At 34.3% G+C, this 12,724-nt stretch overlaps 1 protein-coding gene across 2 annotated transcripts in view; it reads right to left on the minus strand.

The window, feature by feature from the left end:
• Positions 1 to 407: 407 nt before the first annotated feature.
• Positions 408 to 12,724, minus strand: part of Vps24 (vacuolar protein sorting 24) — a 35,972-nt gene continuing 23,655 nt past the window's right edge. Inside the window, exons 6-7 of one of the 2 annotated variants that reach the window (XM_069839663.1) lie at positions 9,821 to 9,859; positions 408 to 1,620 (exon numbers count right to left, since the gene is read on the minus strand). In XM_069839663.1, coding sequence (XP_069695764.1) covers positions 1,459 to 1,620; positions 9,821 to 9,859 — 201 coding nt within the window. In that variant the 3' untranslated portion in view covers positions 408 to 1,458. The remainder of the gene's footprint in view (positions 1,621 to 9,820; positions 9,860 to 12,724) is intronic. The other variant, XM_069839664.1, reaches the window with a different exon arrangement.

Raw genomic sequence — 12,724 nt, forward strand, 5'->3', positions numbered from 1 at the left:
AAAAGTTTTCCTGCGAAATAAGAATTTATAAGCACTAACAAACATAGTTAAAACTGCTTATCTAGGTGTGCCTTACAAAGTATACCTTTCTGCTTCCCTTTAAAAGTGTGGTAAAGAATATGCATTTTGCTTAGAAATCCAGGCTTTATTGATAATACTCCATGCTTTCTGGGGCCTTGCTAACTGCAGACATCCAACGTTGACCAAGCTTGCAGAAAAGTTGCCAAATGTTCTTGCTTCACTGTACAATTAAGAGTTTTCAGCAATTGGTCTCATTTTCACTATCCCTCAAGAAACAGACTAACATCTGACAGATCAAAAAAAGTTGCTAGATGTGTACCACACACTAAAACTTACAGATAATTCCTATGATGAATAGTGAATTAAGACTGTAGTAGATATTATAGAATGGATGTAAACTGTAATTTTTATTTTATATGATAAACTGAAATACAAACAGTATACTGGTATTTTTGTCTCTGCTATATTATTACTACAAATTAGTATATTCTCTATTCTGCTTCTGAAATCCTCTCAAATTCATTCCTATAACATAAATTTATTTTTCTAGTTGTAGATTATATAACAGTAAGCAATATTTTATATCCCATACTCTACAGTACAATATACACGTAGATTACATATTTTCTACGGCATATTTTCTACTGACCAACTCTGATGGCAGAAGTTGAAAAAATATGGTAACCAACAGATTACCAAGGATAACTAGTATATAAACTAACAGAAAATTAATGCTTGTTATTTTCCTACAGAACGAACTCCACAGAGCAAGTATAATGGGAATTCACATGGAGTCTAGTCTATATTGTAAAATAAATTCAGTCTGTAGAAGTATCTTGGAAATAATTATTTAAATAAAAAGTAATTCTAACATAAATTTTACAATCTGGGGATCCTGATTTTAATACTAAGTTTCACAGCCTTCATTAATAAATTTCTATTATTGTACTTTATTATTATAACAGCATGAAATGCTCTTTTATGTCATATAATTTTAAATACAAACTCTTGTATATTATTTACATTATTTTAACATATATTCACATATTAATATAATTGCCATGAATACTCATTTAATGTGGAACATGAATCTTATCTCAAAATGAGTAAATGTAACATTAAATCAGGAATTAATACATTACAATCAAAATAAAATATTATTTTCCTTGGAAAAAATATTTGACTAAAACTTTCATAACTTACATAGACAAAAATAGATAGAAGCATTCTTCTAAGACAATAAATTAAGCTTTATTATACATAGGACTGCAATGTACAAACATCTTTGTTATCAAACAAACAGAAGTTCTAGCTGAAGTACCTGAAATTAGAGCTTTGCTCCTGTGATGGATAAAAATTATTTTAAAAATATACTGTATACTGTAACAATGAGGCCAATCCTTGGTCTATCCATCTTAACAGTCTCATCAGGACGTGTTAACTGCGCAGCGCTTGCAACCTGCTTTGCATGTCTTCCAATTCTTCCTCATCCTCTAGAACAGCAGATGCCCCAGCTGCCTCTGCCACGCCTGCAGGAAGAGAATCTGTTACAGCTGCTGGAGCCTGCCCCAGCTGTCCTTCTGTCAGTTCCCACAACACCTGGAATAAAGTAACAGACAAGAAATGTAAAGTGATCTTTGAAATATTATATATACAGTCAACTTTGGATATAGTGAACCTCTGTGGACTTGCATATTTCGTTCACTATATCCGAAGTGTTTTTCCCCTAACTTTAAAAGACAGAAATGAATGAAATTGTGAGCACGAAAATAAAATATTTCATTTTTGTGGAATGGGTTACACTGTTGATTTACTTAAACTATGCTGTCAACCCACGTCCGCTTGCGAAAGACCACATTCAATGTCACTTATAATATTCACCTCATCTTCCAAAGAAAATGCTTTACGCTTCAACATTTTTATACAGACTGCTGGAACACTAGAAACAGATTGATCAGGTAGAAATGACAAATGCTGTTATGGTATGACTGCATACTCAGTCTTGGAATTTCCTTGGAAAAGTAAAGGTGATAGTGCATCTCCTTGCTTTAGTCCGTAGTGAATTGGAAAAGCAACACACAGAACCTGGGCTATACGGACTCTGCTGTAAGTTTCATTGAGACACATTTTAATTAATCGAACTAGTTTCTTGGGAATACCAAATTCAATAAGAATGTTATATAAAACTTCTCTCTTGACCAAGTCATATGCCTTTTTGAAATCTATGAATAACTGATGTACTGTACCCTTATACTCCCATTTTTTCTCCAATATCTGTCGAATACAAAAAATCTGATCAATAGTCGATCCATTATGCTTAAAACTGCACTGATGATCCCCAATAATTTCATCTACATAAAGAGTTAATCTTCTCAAAAGAACATTGGACAAAATTTTGTACGATGTCAACAAAAGAGATTTTCGAGAGTTAGTTTTGTCCCCCTTCTTAAAAATAGGTATAATTATGGACTCCTTCCATTGTTCTGGTAAAATTTCCTTTTCCCAAATAGCAAGTATAATTGAGGACCGTTTTTGCAAAACTTGCAAAATTGAGATTTTGATGGATTCATTAACATAAGGCAGGCCTCTACATGATGTTAAAGGCGTCTTAGTAAAATTTGATTATTTCTCTTCACTGTAGTGTGTCAAAGTGGGATCGTTTTTCCAAAACTTGCTTTCTGCTATGTGAGACTTACAGCAAAATTTTTCTTACTACAGTGTTTTGTCTCTCCAGTAAAATTTAGTTTTTTCAGTTAGCAAGTTTTGCAAAAACGGTCCTCAATTAAGCTTATAAATTTCCCTTGATAATGCGCTTTCATCCTCTTGTATTAATTCTGCTGGAATTTGATTGATACCTGGAGATTGTACTTTTTCAGATTTTCTATCGCAATTTCGACTTCAGAAAGTGTGGGTTCCCATATGAATGGCTCAGCAGTTTGTATTTGAATTTCGTCCTGATCATTTCTATGTGGCCTATGTACATTTAGTAGTTGCCCAAAATAGTTCTTCCATCTGTTCAGGATTGAATGAGAGTCTGCAAGCAAGTCACCATTCTCATCCTCGATCACGTTTACCCTTTCCTGATATCCATTCTTAAATTCCTTTATGCCCTTATATAAATCTCGAATGTTTTTATTCTTACTATTTGTTTCCACCTCACTCAGTTTCTCCTTCAAGTAATCTCTCTTTTTATTCCTAAGTGTACGATTTGCTTCCCGTCTTTCATTGAAATAATTATCTCTATTCGCCTCAACTGGATCCTGTAAGAATTTCAATTTTGCCTGTTTCCTTCTTTCTACTACCGTGCAACAATCTTCATCAAATCACGGTTTCTTTTTCTTAGTTTCATAATAACCTATGCTCTGCTCAGCTGCAATTTTGATACTATCTCTGATATTTTTTCACACACTATTAACATCTAACTCTTTCTCAACTTTATTGGAGCTTTCTAAAGTGGCAAACCTATTTGAAATTCCGACCTGCTGAAGTTGCTTAGTTTTCGCGTTCTTTAATTTCAGGATATTGAATTTACTAATATTAGCTTGTTGCTCTACTTGCTTGGCTACTGATGGTCTTTCTCTTAATTCTACAATTACCAAATAATGGTTAGAATTACAGTCTGCCCTCCTGAAAGTTCGAATGTCTGCTATACTAGTTTGTCTTCGTTTATCTATCAAGATGTGATCTATTTGGTTGTGTGTCAATCCATCAGAAGTCCCAAGTATATTTATGTATATCCTTATGGGAAAATGTTGTACTTTTGACAATTAAATTTTTTGATGTCGCAAAGTTGACTAACCCAATTCCACTGTCATTACTAGTTACGTGTAGGCTCTCTTTTCCAATAATCAGTTTAAAAATATCCTCCTGTCCTACTTTAGCATTGAAATCCCCCAATAAAATTTTCATGTGATATCTAGATAAATGATCAAAAGTGTGTTCCAATTCCTCATAGAAGCTATCCTTTATATGGTCGTTTTTCTCTTCGTGAGCATTTATAACTGTGATATCGCATCCTCTACCCTTAAGTACTAAATATGATAACCTGTCACTGATTTTATTCTTTTATGAACAAAGAATCCTTTTCCTAACTGGTGATTATTGTTTACTTTCCCATAATACAACAAGTAATCTCCTATTTGTGATATGCCATTCCCATCTAACCTAACCTCTTGTGTACTCCCACGAAGTCTATTCTATATCTGGCTAGTTCTTTTGTTACTAATGTTACTCCACCTATTCTATAAAGACTAGTTACATTCAATGTTCCAAATCTCATAACCTTATTCCTTTGCTGTAGTTGTGCCAGAGAATCAGTCCCATTCTGAGGCTTATTGTAAGGTTTCGTAACAAGCTGTTTTTTATGGTGATGGGTTATCCCTTCGTCCAACCCCCAAGCTGGAGGACCACCCCTTATCGGCTGTCCACAATTGCTTATTCAATATATTCGCAGCTACCCTCCATATCTGGAGGCCATCTTCTCTATCTGCAACCTGAGGACGCACCATGCCGTGGTGATAGGGACCCACAATACATAGTGAAGTTTTCACTACAGACACAATTTGTTTTGCATGTGCAGCTCTAGCGACAGAAGCATGAACTATGCAACAAAGATGGCACGCATGTTACTGTCGTCAACTTGTGAAGAGAATGAAGTATTGTGCGGTTTTTGTGGACTACAGGACATAATCCAACCATAACATAAGGATATATAACCATAACCTTGTACGGCCTGAGAGTCTAAATATTCTATTTACAAAAAACTATGTACACGAACTAAATGGCTTTATACTACACTACAATTTTTACTCACAGTCATCACTTACTTCCTTCAACACCATTATTTTCACAATCTGTATTGTACAATACAAAAAAAATTGACGCAATTTATGTATATTTCTTAATATGCAAATTTTAGACAACTCTCCATTTTTCAAATGCAGAAATTGAAAAAAAGAAAAAGTCTTATATTTGGGTAAATATCTTTTCCATCAGAATAGTTTATAGTGAACAGCAAAACATTCAGAGAACTCAATATTTATTTAGAAACATACATTTTGAATACCTACTTACACCAACCACTGTTATGAACTACAAATATGCAGAAATATAGGCAGAGCCAGCATTCTTTATCCGCATAATTTCTTAAAGAAAGCTTGGAAGTGAGTTAATTACCAATGAACCATATTATTATATTTGGGTTTCCTTATCGCAATTAGAGTGTTGTGCCTGAATCCAATTGTCTACACTGCACGTCACTATCAAATACTATACAGTTCCCATTCGCTAAGTCTACATCAACATCTAATAAATGCACTTTATTGTACTTTCAACATTAATGGTACGGAACAGAAATCACAGAGATTAAAAAAATAATCACGTCCTAATTCTTCCACTTCTGACACACCATCTTCTGTTGTGTCGATTTTCTCACTCACCTTGTCTTCGGTATTTATTTGTAAACATAGAAGGTGCTAGAGACAAAACAAGTCTTGCACCTGCATGAACACTCCTTTCGATACAGGTGTTAGTTACTATCATCAGTTCAACATTTTAAGAGGATGGACTGCTATGGATGAAGGTTTCAACTGAATAAAAAATAAGTCTACCATATTTACGTGATTATAATTCGCAACAAATAATGCTGAAGCTCATCAGGAAGAGAAAAAGAAACTGGCTTGGTCACTGGCTAAGGAGAAACTGTTTACTGAAGGATGCACTGAAAGAAATGGTGAATGGGACAAAAGTTCGAGAAAGAAGAAATCAGATGATAGGCCTATACACCATTAAGATGTATGGATCATATGCAGAGACCAAGAGGAAGACAGAAAATAGAAAAGATTGGAGAAGTGAATGACCTGCCCTTTGGCAGAAAACAAAGAATGAATGAATATGCACCTTTTTTTTAAATGTTGTCTTGAAAATTGAGGAATGTATTACATTTGATGGCGTATTATATCGTCGCCTTACTTCCATAAGGTCGTATGTGCACTTTTCTAAATTTTACAGGAGAACGAATTAAAAGTTCAAATACCCGTGATAAATCTAATTTTTATCCAATGGACTTGAAATTTCTGTCAATTGCTACTTAATTGGGTACAATTTTATTATCATTTTCACTAATGTGATAGATCTGTTCTCCCAAAAAATAAATGAGATACGACCTTTTGGCACAAACATTGCTTACTTTTTTGGACATATGGCCCTGGCATTCTTACGAAAAACTATTATTTTAGCTCACTAAATATCTTTTTATTGAGAAATTAGGTTTGCATTATAATTAGGAATGCCATGATATTTAACTATAAACAACATAACTATTATAACTACAATGTATATTAAAAGAAAGTTGTTGCCTATCTTTTCACATAAAGTTTTTACTCGTAGTCACTGTTAATCTCTAAATCTGGTTCTGACAATTCGTCTCCTTCTTGGTTCCCTTCAGTTTCAAATAGATGTCATGATAGGCTCTTGGTATCACACCGTCAGTGCAACGCTTTAACAAGTCCTTCAACTTAGCTGCAGTTATTGCAAGTAGAGCCTTGTACTTCTGATGCACTTCTACGTGTTTGTGTGGACGTCATTGTTTCACAGCACGTGCAGGTAATGTTAAAAATTCAGCATCAGCATGATTTGTCTTTACTTTCATTATCTCTGTGTCATTTTTACACACCTGTATGGCCTTAATATCCATCCATGAAATAGGTTCACCAGTCGAAGTACTAGATAAATGGTCACTTGTAACGGATTGCTGTAGCTGCTTTAAATCCAAAAAATCTTCATGAGATAAACATCTACAGTGTAAGGATATTTGATTCAGGAAGACTTGATGATTGTGGTCCATTCTGTTGGTGTGTACACAGGTATATTCTTTTCCGCTCGTTCAATTGCTGAATGCATCGAATCATCTGTGTGACCTCATTTAAGAAATTTATGTTCAATTATTTCAAGTTAAGTTGTCCTCACCAAGTGCAAAAGGAAACTTGGTATGAACCTGTAAGCATGAAAATACAGTTATCTAGTTGGGTAATTTTCCCAGTTCTATACCTAGTACTACTAATTACTGCAATGAATGAACAAATGAAATAATGTTACCTGTTACGATTTTGTCCGTCACAGGAATCCGAAAATAATGATGTGTGTAATATCTGCTGGCAAATTCTCTAAATGCTTCTTCATGCAGGTGCCAATTTTATCAGAACCACGTTTACCATATTTTTCAGGCCATAAGTAACAGCTTCCTTTTTTAGTTTCTTGATCATAAATGATGAGATTATAAGTACACAATTTTCTTGTGTAATACAGTGTTGAGACCTGAGAACAAGGAGTATAGAGCACAGATTGCAGGTCAAACGTGAAACTCTTGAAGTTACTGACATTCTTCACTTTGTGTTTGTCATTCGCTTTTTATTTTCTTGCATCACATTTGTTATTAATGTGTCTTTGATATTCAATTCCAAAAGCGGTTTTTTCTTCTGGAGTTATGTAATTATATTTTTCACATATTCTGCAGAGATCCTTTTTTAGACTATGGAAGTACAAGTTGAACTCTATGGTAAAAATTCTACGGTACACATTATCTTTTACGGGTATAAATCATTTCTCTGCGCTCCATGTCTTATATAGCCGGTATATTTTTTGGATATTCATGGCGGCATTGAGGAATTGCTTTGTAGATGATTTTCGGCAATAGTGGCTCTCTACTCGAGGAAATAAGTTAATGTGCTCTCTAACATCTTCAGCAGCTTGATCATTTGTTTTATTTGCAGGGATATGACAACCACGTCGATCATCTGTTACAAATGAAGGACCCCCAGCTTCCTTCTTCTTGGCAGTAATTACTGTTTTCTCCCCAATATTCAGAGTGTCCAAAAAATTTATTGCATACCTACAATGAAAATAAATCACTTAAACACGGCGTTTATTAATTCTATAATAATTATACTCTCCAAAAACAACAAAATTTTGTGTATTCACTTTTAAGTTATTTAGTTTTGAACACCAATCAAAATAAGCCTCATTTCTCATGAAAAACAAAAATTGAGTAAACTGCAGTGGACTTTATGTTGTCAGCAAACAGCTGGATACATTACGAAGATTGATTGATTGATTGATTGATTGATTAATCATAATATCGTGATGCAGAACTAGTAATGAAAGAATATAACCTAACATTTAATCAGGGTTACATACTTTAATAAATAAAAACATGATTTGTTATTATAATATACTATTGTTGAATACTTAGTTTGCATTTTTTGCACACAAATTCTCTGCATTTTTCTTCTGAGCTAACTCCAAAATCAGCCTTGCACGTGAACACATTCTTCCACCAGTTTACCGGCAAAACACCACACTATTAGTTGAAGAGACCTCTCGATATGAAGTTACGAGTTGGATGTACACTAGTATAGTATATTCAGTAGCTATTTCTGCTAGAACGTTGTATACGCAACATACGACCTTTTGGTTCTAGAACTTTTGAAAATAATAACATACACCTATATGGAATACACGTCTACGTTATTGGAGAGTGATTTTCAACATACGATCTTTTGTCACAAGATAGTTCGTATGTGTTTGAATTGAATGAGCACATAAACTCATTTTCAGTGAAAACTTGACATACGACCTTCTGGCAGTAAAGCGACGATATTCATATAGTATATCCACTCAGACTCAAACAAATTTGAATTATGCTATGAGAAATGGTGGGAAACCACCAACAGAAACGGCAGATGCAGGTTCTTGTCTGCTTGTCTTTTATGCACTTTCCATGTTTAATTTCATTTCCATTTTTGACAACAATCATTATTAAAACGAATATTATTTTTAACTATGTTAATGATTTAATGATACTTTTTCCATTATTTATTCTGAGCACTAATTCATACAGCTTTTAACAATAGTGTGTCTTTAAATAAATCAAAAGATTTCACCAATAACCACTGATGAAGGAGTGGCATAACGTTAGTCACTCTCAATCAATGTTCAGAGAAAGAACAAGTGTTTCACAAGTTTTTGTGCGTGTTAATGTTCATTAGTGATAAAATGGATGTGAAGAAGTGGAGAAAATCTTAAGACATTCCTTCAAAAGTAAAGTAATAACACATGCCAAAAAGCATGGTAATAGGGATGCTAGAAGAATTTTCGATGTACAAGAATGCATTGTTAGATTATGGAAGAACTATAAGTCAACATTATTTGCATGCAAAGCAAACAGAAAAAGTTCTCTGGAACAAAAAACAGATGACAGCCTGAAGTTGACAAGCAAGTTTTCTGCTATGTACGAAGTAGGAGAAAACAAGCCCTACATGTGAATAGTGAATTAATAAGATAAAAGGCCAGCGATGAAGCTAGGGCCTTAAACATATCAAGGCAAACATTCAAGGGTAGTCACAAGTGGGTTGATAGCTTTATGCAATGCATCAGTCTAGCCCTAAGGCACTGAGTCACTATCTGATAGAAACTCCCATTGGATTTTCAAAAGAAACTTACAAAAATTTCAACAGCATGTTATCATGCTTTCGAAATGAGGAAACTTTTTCATGAGGCAGATTGGAAATGCTAACAAAACGCCTATATAACTGGCCATGCAAAAGAAGTTCCCATTAAAAGCAATGGATAACCGTTACACTAAAAGTCACTGCAGATGGACACAAACTTCCACCACTTTTTATATTCAAGAGGATGATATCATCAAAGATCTCAGCAAAAGCAGAGTTGAATGACAGAAGAGTTAATGATGGAATGGACTGAACTTCTTTCAGGGTGTCGATCAGAGAACTGCTGAACTTACCATCACTGCTCTGTCTTGATGCATTTTGGTGACATTTAACTGAAAAAGTGAAGAAAAAGCTAGAGTCTCAGTACCGAAATAGTGGTAATTCCAGGAGGAATAACATCAGTTCCAGAGTTCCTGGATGTGTTAATAAGCCTGTTAAAGAGAAAGTCCGACAACAATAGGAAAGGTGGCTAGTAAATCCAGAAAAAGAATTGACAGGAACAGGAAAAAAACAAATATGCTTCACACCGCATCATTGCTCCTGGGTATCAGCTGCGTGGAAACAGATTCCTGATTATGTAATAATTCAGTTATTCAAGTGTTGGATCTCCAATGTGCTGGATGGAAGTAAAGACAGCATCCTTTGGGACAATACTGAAGCAGACAATGAAAGTGATGATTCTGACATCAACCTTGTCCTGTAGACCGGAAGTTCCACTTCTGACACTGCAAGTGAGGATCAATGTGATGAAAAGCTACAGGTAACTTGTCTTGATAATATAATTTAAATCTTGAGTGGTTTTAGCACAGGTGCTTATTATATTCGAGTAAATACATATTTTCATCTCTATTTTCAAAAACATGTCAAGTAAGCTTCACATTTAGAATATATATCTTTTTTTTAAATCAAGATTCCCCTACTAGATTTCGTTTTAACACACCTAAAAACAAGACATTTTAGAATTCTTAGACTTGTGCAGCTCCCTCGAAAATTAACAGTAACTTTATAATTTGGGCAACAATTTCCCTATAGTTGGAATAGAACCCTCTTGAACGAGAAAATTTCTAATGATATGTCGAACAAAATTTTTTATCAAAATTGTCTATTTCAGTAATCTTCTTTGGAACATTGTGTTTCTTCCCTGGAGTATGAAATGAAGTCCCTGCCTCCTGATGTTTCCCTTATATTTTTAAATCCCAGAAACTGAACATACTAATACTCTTGTTGCTTTGCTAATGCTCGTGTAAATCACTCTTTATTCTTTGCTTCCTCTTTCATTAAATCATACACATTATTGACTTTGACAATGTAATGTTTCGACACTTTTGAAAGCACATGAGGCATAATTTTATATTATACAGAGCAAGCCAAATAAACCTTTACAAATGTAATTACTTATAACAGTAATAAACTTCTAAACCAATAATAGTAAATGTGTGCAATCTGTTCTGAATTACAGAGTAACTGTAGGAGATTCCTCAGAGTAAATGTTGAAAATGTCTTCCACCTGCATCCATACACAACTGTGTTAGTTGCACCATATTTCATGATGTTCTTTGAAGTGTATCCTCGTCAGTGTTGCTGATTTCATTCCTAATGACCTCAAGGAGTTCAGTAAGTGACTGTGGTCTATTCTTGTATACTCTGTCCTTAGGTTAGCCCCATAAAATAAAGTCTGGAAAGGTTAGATCAGGTGATCTGGGGGACCACAGAATGTTTTGAGATTAGGCGATTAACCGAAGAAGCTGGTTACAAATTTCATGAAATCGTTTGACGTATGACATGAGAAGGCTGTCTCCTGGCTCAATCGGTACAATGATTTCTTTGGTGAGTTCACTAAACATCCTCAAACATCATCAACACAATCTTTACTCAGTGCAAGTCTGTTTTCCACTCTCACTGAGGAGTGAGCCACTTGTAACCAGCTTTCTTGCATCGATAAAATTGTGGGCCTGGTTGGAATATTGTGCACACCAAATTCTTTTTGAAATGCCCATTGTGTTTGAATCAAGGAATTTGTCTTCCAATATGCTTTTACAATAAAAACACACTGCCGAATTGAGAACTGCATGTTCGTGTTATGACTGCAAAAACTAGAAGCTGCGAACTAATTACTAATAGCCAAGAATAGTCATAATAGTCAACAATGGATGGTAGGGGTACCAATATAGATTCTCCCAGAGCCACTGAGATCATTAAACTCAATTTCAAGTTTATACTAGCTTCCAGAGGGAAATTATAACTCATTAAAATTGTAAACGTTTATATGGATCATTCTGTATTTCATGCACAAATATATTATTAGATTGCAACACTCACTTTTCACTCCAATAGTCACATGGACTCAACTGGATGCAGAGCAATGATTAAGCATTTAAATAATATATATCATGTGTGTTTGTATTTTTATCACGTGTGTGGACAAAAGTGGAGTGTTCAACAGTTCCATTGTTTTGGTATGTAACAGATAGGCTCATAGATTGAGCAACTGCTGCAAGGTCATGCACCAAAATACAAGGTGTATGCAATAAAAAAAAAACAATCTCACTTAATCACGTAGAACGCGACTTCTGCAATACAGTAAAAGTTAATTTATATGTTTTTATGGGGTATGAAAAAAACCACATAAGTGAGAAAAACGTGAAACGACAATTTAGAAACGTCTGAAATTGCATTATTTAATAACATGCGATTATTTTACAAGAAAGTCAGTCATTTTGGACTCTTTACTTTTGCTTGTACCTATGGCATAAACCATATGGGCTGTTCCATATGAAATCGGACAAAATTTCAGAAAATTTGACCTTGCATTTAAAAAAAAAAACAGTGCTTCTGTCATTGAAAGGCCTTCACTGGATAAGAATAATGGTGGGTTAAAATATCTCCAACTAGTATTACTTTTCATTTTATAGAGCGTCAAATTTATCGTACTTTCGTAAAATTCTAAGTTTTGGAAGAACATTGCTCAGAGACATAGTGGTAGGATTTTCAACAGCATCTCTTTTTGAAACAGACTCAGAGAGTGATATAATGACTTTGGAGGGATTTTTTTTTTAAATTCTTATTCACTTGACTAGAAAGATTTATTTATATTACTTTTTTTGACGAAATAGCTAAAAAATAAAAAATACAACAATATGGGTGATTTAATATAGAATAAAACGCAGTTTACAGATCCAAAATTTTCTTTGGGTAAG

The sequence above is a fragment of the Periplaneta americana genome, chromosome 11 (genome assembly GCF_040183065.1).
Source record: "Periplaneta americana isolate PAMFEO1 chromosome 11, P.americana_PAMFEO1_priV1, whole genome shotgun sequence".
In the NCBI taxonomy this organism is placed as follows: domain Eukaryota; kingdom Metazoa; phylum Arthropoda; class Insecta; order Blattodea; family Blattidae; genus Periplaneta; species Periplaneta americana.